General features: G+C 41.5%; 1 protein-coding gene across 1 annotated transcript in view; it reads left to right on the top strand.

The window, feature by feature from the left end:
• The window catches only part of LAMA2 (laminin subunit alpha 2), a 350,257-nt gene that overhangs the window by 169,889 nt on the left and 161,942 nt on the right, over window positions 1–18,426 (top strand). The window contains exons 22-23 of the mRNA XM_070931786.1: window positions 2,099–2,279; window positions 15,559–15,695. Coding sequence (XP_070787887.1) covers window positions 2,099–2,279; window positions 15,559–15,695 — 318 coding nt within the window. The remainder of the gene's footprint in view (window positions 1–2,098; window positions 2,280–15,558; window positions 15,696–18,426) is intronic.

The raw sequence follows: 18,426 nt of genomic DNA, 5'->3' as shown, positions 1-18,426 counted from the left end.
TTAAAAGAAACAATGCATTTCTTCTCAATGAGCCACAATCCCTTCAACTACTTTATACCAAACCAAGAGTTTAAAGGTGCCCAAGGGAATTCCTTGGTCTTCTATTTTGAATGGCAGATCTCTTCCTGAAGTTTCACTTTGCAATGAAACTCTGTTTGAAACTCTCCTTACTTTAGAAGATGCTGGTTGTATCATGCGTGTGGGATGGAGAGAACCTGCTATTCTAGCTGTAGTTCCAAAACTTCTTGAAATTCGTCATTGGAACTGAGCTTGTTTTGAATGCAGGAAGCCTTTAGATAGGTAGTCCTTGACTTACGATCACAATTGAGCCCAACATTTCTGTTGCTAAGTGAGACATTTGTTAAGTGAATTTTGTCCCATTTTACCACCATCCTTTGCTACAGTTGTCAAGTGAATCACTCCAGTCATTAAGTTAGTAACATGGTGGTTAAGTGAATCTGGCTTCCCCACTGATTTTGCATGTCAGAAGATCGCAAAAGGTGATCAGGTGACCCCGGGACTCTACAACCGTCATAAATGTGAACCAATTGCCAAGCATCCAAATTTTGATCATGTGACTTTGGGGGTGCTGCAGCGGTCGTAAGTGTGAAAAACAATCATAAGTCACATTTTTCAGTGCCGTTGTTACTTTGAAAAGTCACTAAATTAACTGTTGTAAGTTGAGGACTACCTGTATTAAAGAGAAGATGAAACTTATTAGATTATTTACTACCTTCATGTGAACACAGTGGATAAAACATAGTTTTATCAACAGATACAGAGGTATTTTTAAAAATTGGATTTTCAACAGTTCTCCATAAATATGACTTAAAATGTGATCTGTTGTCCATATAGGTCCTAAAAGAGAATCCAATTAAACAAATAAGTCAAAAACATTGTACTTGTTCATTGATTTATTGAGGAAAATGATCCAAAGCGCTCTCTCTCTCTCTCTCTCTCTCTCTTTCTCTCCCTCCCTCCCTCCCTCCCCCCTCTCATGTGTTTGTGTGTTTATTGTTTATTTACAGCATAAGTGTGTGGACCTCTAGGATTATTGGTTTATTTGAAAAGAAAATTCACACAAGGGGAACCAGAATCTTGTAGCAAAGAATTTTATTCTAAAAGGGAATTTATTTTCTTATTTTCAGCCTTTAAACAGGACTTAACATCCAACTATTTTTTTTAAAACTGCATGCTGACTATGCCTGGCTTCATTGAGTTATTCTGAATTACTCTTGAGAGTGTTCAGCTTTGATGTTGGTTTGTTTCTTTCTCCCTCTCTCTCTCTCTCTCTTCTTTTCTTTTCTTTTTTTGCCTTTTTCTGCATCATGAGAAGAGATAAGAGGGTAACATAAGAGGATAAGAGTATTTAATTAAACCTTAATTGCATCACTGAAGCTTTTCCTCTCACTGCTAAATATAGCAATCGTCCCAGTATACTGAAAAGAAGAAATGTCTATAAAATGTGCATGTTTATTATTTTAACCTGGCTTCCTATCAAGAAACAGATTCAGGCTTTACCTGGATGATCAGGATGCCAAGCAGACCCATAAATAAGGCAGAATAAGGGTCTGATGTATTCTGTGGACTGGTGCATATGTTTATGCTTTGATTGAATCCTTGTAATGGTAACTCAAGGAGCTATTGCAAACTCCTTAAAGGCAACATTTTCTATAAGATACAGGTATCTTTGTAAAATGTTCTTATTGTAACAGAAACTTTAAAAAAAGAATAAGAGATATGCTTTTGCATTGTGGTATTTAACGAAGATATATTATTGAGACTTCATGTACATATTTGAGTTCATAAAATTCAAAATGGATTGATTTGAATTTCACATTTGGACATTTACAAATGTATTTTAGGCTAAAGGTATACAACTTTAAAATATATAAAATATGAATGTGATGTCATTTGGCTATAAGTGGAACTGACAGTGTTTATCTGTTCTAATTTTGGTTGTCTCAGTTAGAAAAAAAAAGTAAAGTCATTCCTTTCTACCTTTATGTAGCTTTTTCAAATCTGTTTGTTCCTCCCTCTTTTCTATCTCCTTGTTTTTATTTCTGCTAATTGATTTTCTCTGCCTCTTCTATGACAGTCTGGTACCTTTGGTGTGAAGTCATCAAGAGGATGTCTCCCTTGCAATTGTAATTCATTTGGATCAAAATCTTTTGACTGTGATGAGACCGGACAATGCCACTGTCAACCAGGTGTTGGAGGAAAGAAATGTGACCACTGTGCTCATGGATTTTATGGTTTTGAGGAAGGAGGATGCACCCGTATGTATATAATCAAGTTTTCATTTAATAGCTAATAGCTTTGTGGGAAGGGAAGGGTTTTTCAAGACAGTCTTCCAATAGGCATCATTTTTACTATGGAATTTAACTCTAGGCAAAATTGGTTTTACATAAGAAAGGTTTTAATTTTATTTTAAAACTTGGAAAAAGTATTTTCAGACATGCAAGACAATCATAACGTTTTTTAAAAGCAAATAAAACCTATTAAACTATATAACTATCAAGCAGACATCGTATTATTTAGGGCAAAATGTGAGCATGAGAAGTTATAAGCAATGGAAAGAGTTCTTTAATGATTCTATGCACAGGTTGCTGAGAGGTAGAATAGAAAGGAGAACATAATGTCTAAGCAAGGAATGATTAGTTTGGGCTCCCTTTGAAAGAATTCAGATGCTGCAGTTACATTAAGTATGTTGAATATAATGTTCAATATTCTTAACAGTATGCCATTCATTGAAATTTTTTCCTTTGCTCGGAAATTATTTCCTTGGCAGTTTACATTTTCTAATATCTACTGTAAAATAATAAAAGTCCACTTTATATTAGAGTTATTATTTTAAAATAATTGCTATATTTATCCAGCGCTGACCTATATTACTGATGTATGATCGTACTTTAGAACTAAGGATGCTCAAGAAATTAGATCTTAAGACATTGTAATAGGAACTATCTCTAGCTGATGTTCAGATCAGAATATAATTATTGGCGTGATGAACCCTTCTAAACTGATTTGAAAGAAGTGCTTCAAAACTCACTCAATTGTTCATTTGTTGTTTCTTTTTTTTTTTTTGTTCATTAACACAATTTTTTTTTCAAGTTACCTTATTAAAGAGCAAAAAAAATTGAAAATAAAAAAGGTTAACAAAGTGGACAGTGGTGATTTAATGAATAGCAAATAAGGGTTGTGCTCTCATAAGATGAAAAGAACTTTTTCCAAGGATCCAAGTGCATATTAAATTACTAATTTTAATATATGTATATGTTATGCATTTTTAAATTCTGATTATAAATCCTTTTATTAGACAAAGCACTAAAAATACATATATTAAAAAAACAGCAAGAATGAACTGAGGAAAGAGAAGAAAAGGAGTAACTGTATTTTAAAAATTCCTTCCTCACCCCTATGGGTGGTATGTGGCTTCCTCCATCTCAGGAGGTCTGGGAGCTTGAGAGTATTGGGCAGGATATTAGCTGTTCCCAACACTGCACTCTTTTGGACAGGGAGCTTTGATGTGGTTCCTGGGATCTGTTGGAGCCACTCTCCCAGTTTAGGAGCCACATCCCCAAGTGCTCCTACTAGCGCTGGAACCACTTTGGTCTTTGCTTTCTGCATCCTCTCTAGTTCCTTCTTCAGGCCTTAGAATTACTCCAGTTCCTCATACTTGTTCCTGAAGATGCTGTCACTTGGCACAACCACATTTATCATCACTGCTATTGTTTGGGCCTTGTCTACTGCCTTGATATTTAGTTGATTGGCCAGTAGCTGCCTGTCCATCTGGATCTGGAAGTCACACAGGATCTTAGCCTTCTTATTCTCCACAACCTTCAGTGACATCTCCCTTCTCGACTTAGGAGGTTCTAGTCCAGAGTTCTCCAACCTTTCTGCATTGGTTGCCCAAAGCAGGGGGAGGAGGGAAAGTGGGAATGATTTTGTGGAAAGGGTAAGTGCATGTGTGTGTGCGTGCACAAGCACCTGCAACGTTTGCAGTGATGCTTGTGTGAGTGGAGCTGGGTGCATGGGCAGAGGTGCACACACCAGCCAGTCATACATGGCCTGGTGGCAATTAGCCCACAGCCCGTTACTGGGCCATGGCCCACAGGTTGGGGACCCTTGTTATAGCCCATACATTGTGCAGATATTCCTGTACACAATGCGTGCTAGTTCATTGTGCCACGTATGATGTTCCTTCCTGCATCTTACACCCTGCCACTATGTCTTGGATTGTCTCTGAGGTCTCTCTGCACAGTCCGCACCTCAAGTCCTGTTTAATGTGACAGATCTCTGCTCCTATAGATTGGCTGCTTAGTGCTTGTTCTTGTGCTGCTATGATCCAGTGCTATCTGTTAGTCCAGGCATTTCCAGCCACTGGTAGGATTTCCTAATGTCAGCCACCTCAGTTATCTGTCGATGGTAAATCCCATGAAAGGTATTATTTTGCCATGGTACATCTTCTTTAGGAAAATTGATCAGCTCTTCAAACTTCTAAATTTACAGAAGAATAATTGTGCACCTAAATCATTTTCTTCAATATTTAATGCCACTCTCAGCTAAAAGAATTCATACAAACTGCATGCATTGGCTAAAATAATGTAAAACTGCATGTGTTCTGGATCAATGATTTTTTGAAAAAATAAATATAATTTATGAGAGAAAATACATGAAGTAATAAAGAAAAAAATATTAATTGAGTATATTGGGAAAAGTATGCATAAAAATTAGAGAATAACAGTTGGAAGGGACCTTGGAGGTCTTCTAGTCCAACCCCCTGCTCAGGCAGGAAACCCTATGCCATTTCAGACAAATGATTGTCCAATCACTTCTTGAAAACTTCCAGTATTGAAGCATTCAAAACTTCTGGAGGCAAGTTGTTCCACTGATTAATTGTTCTAATTATCAGGAAACTTCTCCTTAGTTCTAGGTTGCTTCTCTCCTTATTAGTTTCCATCCATTGTTTCTTGTCTTGCCTTCTGGTGCTTTGGAAAATAAGTTGACCCCCTCTTCTTTGTGGCAGCCTTTCAAATATTGCAATAGTACACAGCTATCATGATGTCACCCTTCTTAGTCACCCTAGTCCTTCTTTTCATTAAAATAAATGCAAGCATTAGGAGAAATTAATTTTTTGCTTTTTAAAAATGTACCCAATTGAGAAACTAAAAAAAACAAAACAAAATAAGCTTCACAAATGAATCTGACATACATCAGAATTAAACTAATCCGTGGATCTGTATTTAGAGCACAATCCTATATGCTCAGCCATATGTTATTTTCAGTGATGTTTATTGACAAATACATATGGATGGAAAGCTATCTTATTAAACAAGGAGCCTGGTTTTCTGCATGCCTACTCAGAATTAAATAAAATTGAATTAAATGGGACCTTCTCTACCTTGCATATATGACTGCAATCTAAATTAAACCTTGGCTGAACATGTCTAGTACTCTGACCTGATAGACTCTGGTCTGTCTTCAAAACATCAAATAGGACTCCCCCTATTCAAATGGTTGTATGTCCAGTTTTTTGTTGTAACACGGAGTAATGAGAATCCTCCTCATTATTCTGAAGGTTGACAGTAGCCTCAAGGCTATTGAGGGAGAACTTAGTGTGATCCTTCTGTTAACTAGTGGAAAGCAAATTTTGTTGGTGAGATAAAAGCGTTTTAAGATTTCTGCAGATTATATTCAGAACCATGACTCAATTCTTTTAGAGACATTATAAAGCAGGGGTGTCAAACTCACATCGTCATGGCAGTGTCACGTGATGTAACGGGACTTTTCCCCCCTTCACTAAACTGGGCAGGGGCAGAGCCAACACATGACACATCCGGCCCAGGGGCCGCGAGTTTGACATCCCTGTTGTAAAAGAAGAGTGGACCTATAAAGGTGTGTCTATTGTCATGTAAATGTTCAAGCATGACAGTATTTTTTTTTACTTTACTTTATTTTGGATTTATATACCACCCTACTCCCGAAGGACTCAGGGCAGTGAACAGCCAAAGGATAAAACACACATAATACAAAATTTAAAAAAAACAATATAAAAACACATTAAATAATTTGGTTCACACAGATTAAAACACCCCTATTGTTTTAAAACAAATTTAAAATTAACAATTAAAAGGAAGCCAGCCAACAGGCCAGCCTGTTGAAATAAAAAGGTCTTGAGGGCATGGCAGAAAGTGCGTAAATCCAGGATCCTCCGTATCTCCGGGGGGAGCTTGTTCCAAATGGCAGGTGCCCCCACAGAGAAGGCTCTCCCCTGGGGGCCGCCAGTCGACACTGTTTGACTGACGGCACCCTAAGGAGCCCCTCTCTATGGGAGCGTACTGGCCGGTGAGAGGCTACTGGTGGCAGAAGGCGGTCTCGTAAGTACCCAGGTCCTAAGCCATTTGGTAAGAATAAAGGTCATTTCTTGGATTCACTGAAAAGAAACACATGAATTGAAAAATAAATGATAAATCTAGTATTAAAGTACTTAGCATAAAAGGAGATTGAACCACACAAGTGATTTGTCATTTTTGCGGCACTTGCAGGTCTGTAGAGCTGGAGTTTTTTTGTTATGAAAACTTTCTATAACCATTTGTCACTGTTTGAATGATCATGTTTGATTCATCAACTTCTATTATTTTCATATGATATAGTGATGGAAATAAATGATGCACTAAAGGTTAATGGATGCATTAAATGGGGCATCGGCATACAAGCAAAAATAATCATAAATAGAATAGGTACCACTATTCTCTGCAAAATGGACAAAAATGGCACAGTCCTAATAGGTTCTAACAGCAACATCCTGATCTTTTGCATTTTCTTTCCTGGTGAACAATGTATGCTTTTGAGAAACATTCCTTGGACTCTGATAAAGTTCATACAGAAGTCCTTGAATGAGTCTGATAATTGTGTATTCCTAGATGTTCTCTATTTGATCAGGAGAAATAGTTCAAACAACTATGCTTATTTTAAAACCAGTCTTGTTATGCTTCCTTTATATGAACTAGAATAAGAATTTTTTTAAAAAAATTTGTTTTATCTTGCAAGGTAATATTTTCTTTAAAAAGGGGCCTATGGCTCAGCAGACTAAAAGCACTGTGATTAACACCAGTTGTCTGCAATTACTGTAAGTTTGAATCTCACCAGGCTCAAGGTTGACTCAGCCTTCCATCCTTTCTAAGGTAGGTAAAATGAGGACCCAGTTTGTGGGGGCAATAAGCTGACTTTGCATAAATATATAAAAGTGTGAAGGCTATTGCTTAATGCATTGTAAGCCGCCCTGAGTCTCCGGAGAAGGGCGGCATATAAATCATTTTTTTTAAAAAAAGTAAATTAAAATTTTATTTTTTATTTTTTTTTATTTTATTTTGAATTTGTATACCGCCCTTCTCCCTGAGGACTCAGGGCGGTGAACAGCCAAGTAAAAACATCAAGTACAAATATTAAAATACAGTTAAAATATACATATATAAATTTGGCCCCATTAATTAAAAACAATAAACAAAACACTTAAAAACACTTAAAAAATTAGGCCAGCCCGGCTTGCTGGAAAAGGAAGGTTTTAAGGGCACGGCGGAAGGCACCGAGGTCTTGGATTCTCCTTATCTCTGGAGGCAATTGATTCCAGAGGGTAGGTGCCCCCACAGAGAAGGCCCTCCCCCTGGGGGTCACCAGCCTGCACTGTTTGGCTGATGGCACCCCGAGGAGGCCCTCTCTGTGGGAGCGCACGGGTCGATGGGAGATTGTCGGTGGCAGCAGGCGGTCTCGAAGATAGCTAGGCCCTATGCCATGGAGCGCTTTAAAGGTGATAACCAACACCTTGAAGCGCACCCGGAAGACCACTGGGAGCCAGTGCAGCTCGCGCAGGAGCGGTGTTACATGGGAGCGCCAGGCTGCTCCCGTCACTACCCGCGCTGCTGCATTCTGGACCAGTTGGAGCCTCCGGGTGCTCCTCAAGGGGAGCCCCATGTAGAGAGCGTTGCAGTAGTCAAGGCGAGAGGTGACGAGGGCATGAGTGACTGTGCACAGGGAATCCCGATCAAGAAAGGGCCGCAACTGGCGGATCAGGCGAACCTGACAAAAGGTCCCCCTGGTTACAGCCGTCAGATGTTCCTCCAAGGACAGCTGCCTATCCAGGAGGACTCCCAGATTGCGAGCCCTCTCTGTGGGGGCCAACGACTCGCCCCCAATAGTCAGTGATGGAGTCAACTGACTATATCGGGATGCCGGGAGCCACAGCCACTCAGTCTTGGAAGGGTTGAGCCTGAGCCTGTTCCTCCCCATCCAGATCCGCACAGCCTCCAGGCACTGGGACATCACTTCAAGGGCATCGTTGGGGTGGCCTGGGGTGGAGATGTACAGCTGGGTGTCATCAGCGTACTGGTGGTATCTCACCCCAAAGCCACGGATGATCTCGCCCAGCGGCTTCACATAAATGTTGAACAGGAGGGGCGAGAGGACCGACCCCTGAGGCACTCCACATATAAGAGGCCTTGAGGTCGACCTCTGCCCACCTGCCAACACGAACTGCGACCGGTCGGAGAGAAAGGAGGAGAACCACCGTAATACGGTGCCCCCCATCCCCAACTCTTCCAGCCGGTGCAGCATGATACCATGGTCGATGGTATCAAAAGCCGCTGAGAGGTCTAACAGGACCAGAACAGAGGAACAACCCCTGTCCCGAGCCCTCCAGAGATCATCAACCAACGCGACCAATGCCGTTTCCGTGCTGTGTCCAGGCCTGAAACCCGACTGGAACGGATCTAGATAGGATGTTTCCTCCAAGAATTGTGGAAACTGTCACGCGACCACACTCTCAACAACCTTCGCCAGGAAGCGAAGGTTGGAGACAGGACGATAGTTGGCCAATATTGCCGGATCCAGGGACGGCTTCTTGAGGAGAGGCCTCACCACCGCTTCTTTCAAAGCGGCGGGGAAGTGACCCTCACTCAACGAAGCGTTGATAACACCCTGGAGCCAGCCTCGTGTAACCTCCCGGGAGGCCAGTACCAACCAGGAGGGACACGGGTCCAGTAAACATGTGGCCGCACTAAGTCTCCCCAAAATCCTGTCCACATCATCCGGAGTCACAGCATCAAACTCCTCCCAGGTAACATTCTCAAGACTATTCCTCGTCACCCTGCCCTGATCTACCCAGTCAGAGTCCAAATCCCCCCGGATCTGAGCGATTTTGTCATACAGGTATTGTCCGAAATCCTCCGCCCTGCCTTCCAAGGGATCCTCCCGCGCTCCCGGATGGAGCAGGGAGCGGGTTACCCTGAACAGGGCGGCCGGACGATTCCCTGATGACGCAATAGAGGCGGAAAAGTAGTTAAACTTTGCCGTCTTTATCGCCACTAGGTAGGTCTTAATATGCGACCTTACCAGTGTTCGGTCAGATTCAGCGAGACTGGCCCTCCAACCACTCTCTAGGCGTCTTTTCCGGCGTTTCATCTCCCTCAGCTCCTCGGTGAACCAAGGAGCCGCGAGGGATCGACACCGGGTCAGAGGCCGCAAAGGCACGACTCGATCCAAGGCCCCACCAGCCGCCCGATCCCAGGCAGCTACCAGGTCCTCGGCCGAGTCGTGTGCCAGATCTTCAGGAATTGGCCCAAGCTCCGTCTGGAACCTATCAGGATCCATCAGGCGCCTGGGGTGGATCCATCTAATTGGGTCCGCCTCCCTGCGGCGGGGTGTAGCGGTTCGAAGGTCCAGACGAAGGAGTGAGTGATCTGACCATGACAAGGGTTTCATGTCTATATCCCCTATAATAAGACCACTCAACCACTGGCCAGAGACAAAAATCAGGTCCAGCGTGTGTCCCCCCCTGTGAGTGGGGCCATGAACTAACTGGGTCAGGTCCATGGCCGTCATGGAAGCCATGAACTCCCGAGCCATCTCTGACGTTTCACCAACGGACGGCAGATTGAAATCACCCATGACCATAAGCCTGGGTGTATCAACTGCCACCGTGGCTATCACGTCGAGTAGCTCGGGCAGGGCCGTTGCCACGCGGCAGGGAGCCAGGTACGTAAGCAGCAAGCCCATCTGAACCCCATGACCCCATCTCACAAAGAGGGACTCACACCCGGCAATCTGTGGCACAGTGGTCTCCCTCGGACCCAGACCTTCGTTAATAATAACCGCCACCCCCCCCGCCCCTCCCCTGGGCCCTCGGCTGATGGAATGCTCTGAAGCCTGGTGGACACATCTCAACCAGAGGGACCCCTCCCTCCGGGCCCAACCAGGTCTCCGTAATACCCGCCAGGTCCGCTCCCCCCTCTTGAATAAGATCGTAAATGAGGGGGCCCTTATTTACCACGGACCTGGCGTTGCACAGCATCAGCCGGAGGCCCAGGTCCTGAGTATCTGAGCCACCTAGTATCCGAGGGGAGCCTTGAGGACCGGGGCGCGCAATCGCTCTCAAGTAGCGAGTGCGCACCCCCGGCACAAGATAAGGTCCTCTGCTCCCGCCATATCTGCCCCTCCCATCCACCGTGCTGATGACATCCCCAATCCCTCGTCCTGCGCCCTCCAGACCGTTACCCTGTGCCAGGCTGGGCCCTGACCTAGGTGGATTACCCCCCCCATCCCCTTTGGTCGCCCTCCCAGTTCCCCTTAAAAGATTATTAAAAACCCTAATTAAAAAACCCCTCAATCCCCGCTTTAAAACATGCCACCTCTCGGGGCTCCAAAGCCCGTCCTTAAGGTAGGCCTTCGATAGAGTGGAAGGCCATCGCCGCGAGAGGGGGGCATCTCGCAGCGCAAGCAAATCTGCCGAGGTATAAGCCATACAAGTATGATGAGATGGAAAAGGGGAACCTTGGATGTCAGCGAAATTTAAAGATAGTCATTGAGGTGAGAGATGGCAAAAGAGGCTGGCCAGGATGAAGCTGGGGCCCCTTCACTCTCTCACAGTGATGGGGCGACCAGATCAGATGGTTGCAGTGCAGGCGGATGGCCACAGCCGTTCTCTCACCGCGGCTGGATGTAAAAGGCCAACAATAGTCACTTTCTCCCTGCAGATGGAGCAGCAGTCCTTGACCTGGACTCTCAGCTTCTCCCTCCAGCCTGCAATCTCTCCTCCCCCGAGCCAAGGCCTAAAGGTGGAAATCGGGCGGCAGGAATAAACTAGCCAGCAGCAGAAGGAGATAGAGAACAAACATAAAAATCCAGGAGGGTGATAATAAAGTCCCAAAGTCCCAAAATTAAAGTAAAATAATGAACAGAGCAAACATTATGAATATGAGCTCCATACTGAAAGCTAAATATAGAAAACATATTGAGCCTAGTATAGAAATGTTCTTGCAAAAAACCCGAAATCTATGTGCACAAACTGTGTGCACAAGGATTATCTTTGTTTTCTCTGCCAAAGTGCAATTTTTACTTTGCAAGGAAAAAAATGTGGACTTTAATATCAGTCTTCCCCCAGCTTGTTGTAGCACTAACAATATTACTTGAAAATGATAACATTGGTTCTTCAATATATTGTATAGGTGTACAGCACATGCTGGCTCAGGAACTAACTCTGGGAAATTTCATCACTACATTGATCATGTTTGTGTCTAGTAGAGGAAAATCTGTGGGATCCTTGGTGCTCTATGGTGCTTCTCTCTCTCTCTCTCTCTCTCTCTCTCTCTCTCTCTCTCTCTCTCTCTCTCTCTCTCTCTCTCTGAGAGTATGTGTGAGTGAGTATGTGTATGTAAGACCACACAACTGGTCACCTCATTACAAAAAAGATGTTGAGACTTTGGAAAAAGTGCAAAGAAGAGCAACTAAAGGCTTGGAGACAAAAATGATGTCCTTAATCAAAAAGGATGATTAAGGGCCTAGAGACAAAAACATATGAAGAACAGTTGCAAGAATTAGGTATGGCCAGTCTAGAGAAAAGAAGGGCTAGGGATGACATGATAGCAGTATTCCATTATTTGAGAGGCTGCCGCAAAGAAGAGGGAGTCAACTTATTTTCCAAAGCACCAGAAGGCAAGACGTGAAACAATGGATGAAAACCACTCAAAAAGAGAAGCAACCTGGAATTAAGGAGAAATTTCCTAACAGTGAGGACAATTAACCAGTGGAACAGTTTGCCATCAGAAGTTATAGGTATAACTATGGACTGTACAGTTGTAGAGACTAAACTGATCCTGAACTTGATAACAGCAGCAAGATTGTTGATAGCACAACATTGGAAGAAGGACTTTTTGCCTACTATTGATGCTTGGATATTGAAAGTAACTAACTTAGCTGAAATGGCTAAAAATTTCAGCATATTTGAAGGATCACACACAAGAAAGATATATACAGGACTGGAGAAGATGGATTGATTATATTCAAAATAAGTATCAGACTAAAAAATATCAAATAGCTTATGAATGAATCTTTAATTGTATAAGCGCTACATGAGTGATATTAGAAGTATTATATCCAAGAAGTAGGATTTTATCTATGGGGGGTTAAGAATTATTTTTTAGAGGGTGTTAGTTTAATGGATAGTTAAGCAATTTAGTTTATTGTTAAAAGTTAATAGAAATACCTTGTGTTGTGCTCTGGGAAGTCGGGGAGGGGGAGGGGGGTTGGGTGGGAGGGTTGTGGGAAAACTGTGTTTTTTCTCTAATAAAACTTTTTCAATAAAAAAAAAGAAGTTATAGGTGCTTAATCGCTGGAAGTTTTTTTTAAAAAAGACTGGACAGCCACCTGTCTGAAATGGTTTAGGGGCATGATGGCGAATCTATGGTAGGTGTGCCGAAAGTGGCACACAGAGCCATCTTTCTGGGCACACCAGCCATCGCCCGTTGCTCTTCTAGGTTCCAGCGTGCCAGCTAGCTGATCTTCGCGCACATGGGAGTCCCAGAAACCGGAAGAGCAGTTCCCTGGTGCACATGCATGCACTGGGAAGCTGAGCTTCCAATTTCCAGCATGCATATGCGTTCCGGCCAGCTGGTCTTCATGCGCACATGCATGCCAGAAACCAGAGCCCAGGTGACCGGTACACATGTGCATGCCGGAAACCAGAAGCTTAGCTCCCTGACGCATTCATGCACAGCAGGAAACTGCTCTTCCGTTTTCCAGTGCTCCCGCACATGCGTGCACACTCCCGTTTCGGCACTCGGTACCAAAAAGGTTTGCCAACACTGGTATAGGGTTTCCTGCTAGAGCAAGGGGTTGGACTAGAAAACCCCCAACTCTATTCTGATTGATTGTTTGATTGAATTGAATTGAATTGAATTGAATTGATTGATTGATTGATTGATTGATTGATTGATTGATTGATTGTAAGTGGTGTGTGTAAGTGGGTGGCCATATAAATTATCTAAATAAATAAATATATATCTATGTGTTTGTATGTGTATATGTGTGCATGTATATCTTCCTACCATTTTCATGGATGTGCAGGGTCCAATTTTTTCAGATCAACCAAATATTGAGCCATTGGTCAGGAATTGACTGACTAGCTTGTCACCTGAGCCTGACATTGCGCACTGAGAAAGAGTGACTGGCCCAAATTCACCAGCTACCTTTCATGCCTAAGGTAGAACTAGAACTTACCATTTCTTGGTTTCTAGCCTGGTGCCTACACCAATATGGCTCCTCGGTGTATGTTTATGTATATGTGTGATATATTCCTATTCCTGTGTTGTGCAATAGGCAGATAGGCATGGATATAATTTACAAATTAAAATATGTAGCCACTTTGAATGTGTGAATCTTCTGCTATTATTTAATTAGGTTGGAGTTAACAGAATTGGGTTTTTGAAGAATCAACTTTTATTGTTATACCTGATGTGAAAATCTAAAAGCCCTAAATCTAAATTTCCTACCACTCAATGATTTGTCCCAATGATTTGTGCAAGACAGAGCCATCATGGGTATCTTATTTTCATAGAGAAATTTACAGTTATATTAATGCCAATAGCCTTGAAAAATACGCATTTAAGATTAGAACTAAGTAGGGATTCTTTATTCAGTGAAGACTACTCTGATAATGAGTTTACATGTGGAATTTTATTTTTAAAGTTAATTGCGTTTTCAGTCATGAAATAGTGCCTGGTATCCCAATTTAAATATATAAAACTGTGGAGACTGATGATTCAAATTGTTATATCTTGCAGAAACAAATATGATTTAAGATTTGAGAAAAGAGAGAATTGGATTAACTCTGCAGAATTGGTGGACAATTTTAAAATATTATCTGTCCATTATTTTTCCCCGATTCTTCCTCACAGATTAATACATTGCCCAGTTAAAACTCCATAACAAGACAAAAGTACAATAAATACTGGCTTCCAACCTAAGATAATAATTTCGGTTGCGGTTTTTTTTTTAAGATCAAACCAATTCTACAGTTGGTTTGCAGTTATTTAGAATTATTCCTTATTAGCTATTATGGGATTCTTGCTAAGCACAAAGATATAGGTTTGTTGTCTGCTTACTTGGCAAATATTTAAAACAGAATTACTATTCTTTATATTTCATTCATTCTAAGAAAAAAGGTAAATGAACGGCTAGCATGCTAAGAATAGCAGGTTTTATGTTCTCTTATTTCCGAAAAGTTGCTATTTGGAATAAGAAGTAGACATCTATTCAACTGTTGAGTGGGGGGAATAAAATAACCCTGGTTGAAGTTCATTCCCTGGGGAATATATCCCTAAGTGTGTGATTAACAAAGCCCATTAAGGGTATATAGAAATAATTGCTTAAGTTCCCAAAGGTATCTTAAGGAAGTCACATGCTAAGATAGAAAGCCAGCTTTTCTAATGAGGGGGAAAAGAAAAAAAGAAAGGACTCTTTCTGTAGGAAATGGACCGAAGGAAAGAACCTTAGAATCCTGCAGACAGGGAAGTTCTGAACCAATACAAGTAGCCCTTGACTTACAACGGTTTGTTTAGTGACCATTCAAAGTTACAATGGCACTGAACAAAGTGACTTATGACCATTTTTCACACTTAAGACCACTGCAGTATCTCCATGATCTCATGATCAAAATTCAGATGCTTGGCAGCTGACTCTTATTTATGACAGTTGCAGTGTTCCAGGGTTACGAAGTCACCTTTTGCAACCTTCTTACAAGCAAAGTCCATGGGAAATCCAGATTCAGTTAACAACCGTGTTACTAACTTAACAACTGCAGTGACTCATTTAACAAGTAGGGCAAGAAAGGTCGTAAAATGGAACAAAATTCACTTAGCAACAGAAATTTTGGGGTGAATTGTGATCATAAGTCAAGGTCTATCTGTAGCTCCTCTCTTTCATGCCACAAATGCCCTCAATGAAAGCTAGCTTCAAAATTATTAAGTGTTAATGCTTCTGGAGCTGTATTTTGAACAATAATTCAAATATAAATCCACTTCTTTGTTCTTCTTTCTTCCGGAACAGTACTCACCATGACCATATGGCATGTCACTGATTTATTATTTTACTGGCCCATGATTGGATAAACATTCATAGATAATATAGTATCAAATGCTGAAAATTATTCTCTGCAGTATATGTAGAGTAATGTATTCCATGTTTTAAAATGCTTGTCTTTGTCTTTCTTAATCTTCTTCCATGAAGCTTGTCAGTGTTCCCATCTTGGCAATAATTGTGACCCACATACTGGCCGTTGCATCTGCCCTCCCAATACTACAGGAAACAGATGTGAAAAATGTGTACCAAATCACTGGGGTCATGATATTATCAGTGGATGCAAGGTGAGTGTTTCTCCTCTTTCTTTTACCACTGTCCTAACTTTAGGAAGTTATACTAGATAAAGTTGTCTTGTATGACTATATCCTTAAAGTTGTGATTTAATTAGAACTGGCATAGTATGCACAGAAATGTCATACATACACATATGGCGAATCAGCTTTTATAGCTGAAAGCAAAAGAACATGCAGTACCTATACATGTACACTTGGATACAATTTATCCCAACAAAGTGAAATGATGCTACCTGAGACCTACTTTTTTTTTCAAACAAAAGGCATCACTTTTTCCATGGATTATATTAATAATATTCCAAACATTTTATTCAAGGGTAACTTTTTTATGTTTATAGACAATATTGTTATTAGATTTTTTTAAAATTAAAAATAGTAGAGAAACATAAAAGAGAAATCTGATTAAAAACAAAGTTGGGTGACCAGTGGTAAGCTCCCACATATTATATATTTTTGTATTCATCCTAAAATATTCATATTATATAACTGAAATAGAGAATAGATACTAATTTGTAAATAAATTGGATAATGCTATATGCCATTTTGATTATATCTACACTATTCTGATCTCCTTGGAAGTAAATTGATATAAATGTGATAAAATATGAAGGATCATTTTATTAGGATTATTAAATACTCAGTTTCCAAATATTGTTTACCTTACCTTATTGCTCATCCATACATGTAATGGCAATGAATTGCACTGACAGTGTCAAATATAGCAATAGCAATAGCACTTAAACTTATATACCACTTTACAGTGCTTTACAGCTCCCTCTAAGCGGTTTACAGCATCAGCATATTGCCCCCAACAATCTGGGTTCTCATTTTACCCACCTCAGAAGGATGGAAGGCTGAGTCAACCTTGAGCCTGGTGAGATTTGAACTGCCAAATTGCAGGCAGCTGGCAGGCAGCAGAAGTAGCCTGCAGTAGTGCACTCTAACCACTGTACCACCATAGCTCAAGATTATAAAGAAGCTATTGTTTATATCTGTATGGCCCCAATCTGGGTTTGGTTCCTTTTTTGCTATAGGGCTTATAAGCAACTTGTGCACTCTTATTTATTTTCACATCCTTGGTATTTAAATTCGAATTAGTTTCTCAAGAATACACTGAAAAATAAAGTTTGCAATTAGCTAAAAATGCTGCGCAAATAATGATTACTAGCAACAAAAAGAGGGTTAAGTTAGTTTACAGTTGCACTAAGTTGTTTAAGAATATATGTGTCCTGAATGCAAGCAATCAAATCTATTTCTATCATTTTTAATCCAGTTAATTAATGAGATTAAATTTATTTTCTTTGGGGATTGTAAGGCTCCTCTTACGAACCCGCCGTCTTTCTCCAGCATTCCAATTGCCAGGCTTCTGCAAAGCAGCTTAATGAGGGTGAAGACCCCTCTTTCAGTTCCGGGCTCTCTCATATCTCTTCTTGCCTTGTCTATTATCTGAGTGCATTAGTATGGCAGCTGCTATGGCACTCTCTAAATTAATAATGATCTGTCAGCCAAGTCTCCCTTTTTAACGTATTTCAACTCATTTCTCCAAAGCCAGGTGCAAGTACCCCCTTCTCTGTTTGAGCTTTTAGCGGAACCAATTTCAGAGTCTCTCATAACTTACAGGCAAAGGAATATTGCATGAAGCTGCCTCCTTGCAAAACAAACCTTAAAGCTGATTGTAATTTACTCTGCATATGGTAAACAATTTGCTCATAAGAGGTTATATCTACTATTTCTCAATGTGGAGGCTTTCCTGCTTCTTAGAATGCATAACTAGTGATTCTTAATTGCCCGTCACCCTGGATGCATTCAAGCCCATATTTGGGTTGCCCTAACATAAGGGTGCCAAACTCAATTTCATTGTGGACCGCATCAGGGTTGTGTTTGACCTTGGGGGGGGGGGAACGGGGGGGCATGGTCAGCTCAACATCAGTCATGTCAGGGGTACCTGTGGTGGCCTGAGCGCTTTGCCTGCGAAAACGGGCTCTCTGTTTTCGGCTGCGACGGCTTCCTGCAACCCTTTGCCAGTGAAAATGGAGCTTGGGAGGGCCACCCGTGGCCCTCCCAAGCTCCATTTTCATTGGCAGAGGTACCGCAGGCTGGTCCTTTGCTGTTTCCAGGAAGGCCCCATGGACCAGATCTAAGCACCCCATGGGCTGGATCCAGCCCCCGGGCCTTGAGTTTGACACCCCTGCCCTAACATGAAACAAAACAGGTACTCCTCATCTTATGAAAGTTCATTTAGTGAGTGTTCAAACTTACAACATCACTGAAAAAAGTGACTTATGATCATTTTTCACACTTACAACCATTACAGCATCCCATAGTCATGTGATCAGAATTCAAATGCTTGGCAACTGACTCATATTTATGACGGTTGCAGTGTCCTGGGGTCACGTGAGCCCCTTTTGCAATCTTCTGACAAGCAGAATCAATGGGGAATCCAGGTTCACTTAATAACCCTGTTTACTAAGTTAACAAGTTCAGTGATTCACTTAACAACGGTGGCAGGAAAGGTTGTAAAATGGAGCAAAATATACTTAACAAATATCTCACTTAGCAACAGAAATTTTGGGCTCTATTGTGGTCAAGGACTACCTGTAGAGCTCCTTCAAAATCTATTTCTTACCACTTGGACTTCTAATAGAAAGGGAATATTGATAGCATGAAGGGGATATTGATAACATGATGGTGATATTGATTTGGGGATCCCTCCCCTAAAAAA

This window comes from Pituophis catenifer, unplaced genomic scaffold (genome assembly GCF_029215685.1).
Source record: "Pituophis catenifer annectens isolate HBS135680 unplaced genomic scaffold, rPitCat1.0.hap2 SCAF_1, whole genome shotgun sequence".
NCBI classification, from domain to species: domain Eukaryota; kingdom Metazoa; phylum Chordata; class Lepidosauria; order Squamata; family Colubridae; genus Pituophis; species Pituophis catenifer.
The sequence above is the reverse complement of the archived record's forward strand: the minus strand, read 5'-3'. Positions and strand labels throughout refer to the sequence as shown.